General features: G+C 71.5%; 1 protein-coding gene across 1 annotated transcript in view; it reads left to right on the forward strand.

The window, feature by feature from the left end:
* FRMD1 (FERM domain containing 1) overlaps nucleotides 1–608 on the forward strand; it is a 12,779-nt gene that overhangs the window by 11,096 nt on the left and 1,075 nt on the right. Inside the window, exons 13-14 of the mRNA XM_010858755.1 lie at nucleotides 63–145; nucleotides 408–605. Coding sequence (XP_010857057.1) covers nucleotides 63–145; nucleotides 408–605 — 281 coding nt within the window. The remainder of the gene's footprint in view (nucleotides 1–62; nucleotides 146–407; nucleotides 606–608) is intronic.

Consider the following 608-nt stretch of genomic DNA (forward strand, 5'->3'; position numbering starts at 1 on the left):
CCCCCTCTGCCGGGAGCAGGGGGGTGTCCCCAGGCCCTGCTCACACCCCCTTGCCCCCGCAGCCTCCCCGCAGCAGCCGCTGGCCGTGGTGCAGGTCACGCTGGTCAGCATGAGGGCCCCGAACGCGGAGGCCACCCTGCACCAGGTCGGTCCCGCCGTGGGCCAGGCAGCTGGCTCTCTCCCTGCTCTCCAGTCAGGCCAGGGGCCCCCCAGAGGGCCTACGGGAGACTTGGTGGGCAGTGGAGGGCGGGTGAGGCTTTGGGGGCGAGGCAGGTGGGGGACTGAGAGCTTGGCCTGGAGTATGGGGGTCTTCCTGGGTGTATGTGTGAGTTAAGGGGGCGGGAAGTGGAAGGAAGCCGGACCACGACGGGGCAGCTACGGGACAGCCTCGTGGTCTCTGCCTGCAGGTCCTGGAGGCCAAGGCGGCAGCTGGACACGCAGACCAGCACAGCCGAAGCCTGGGCCACACGCGCCCTGAGACCGCCCCGCGCCCAGCACCCCGCAGCCGTGCCCTCGGCCGAGCGCTGGACTCCGGGCCGAGGGGGTCCGTGAACTCCCTGTCCCCCAGCCGGCTGCAGAAGGACCAGCTCCCGGAGGGGTTTGTGGTG

Source organism: Bison bison, unplaced genomic scaffold (genome assembly GCF_000754665.1).
Source record: "Bison bison bison isolate TAMUID 2011002044 unplaced genomic scaffold, Bison_UMD1.0 scf7180017855360, whole genome shotgun sequence".
Taxonomy (NCBI): Eukaryota; Metazoa; Chordata; class Mammalia; order Artiodactyla; family Bovidae; genus Bison; species Bison bison.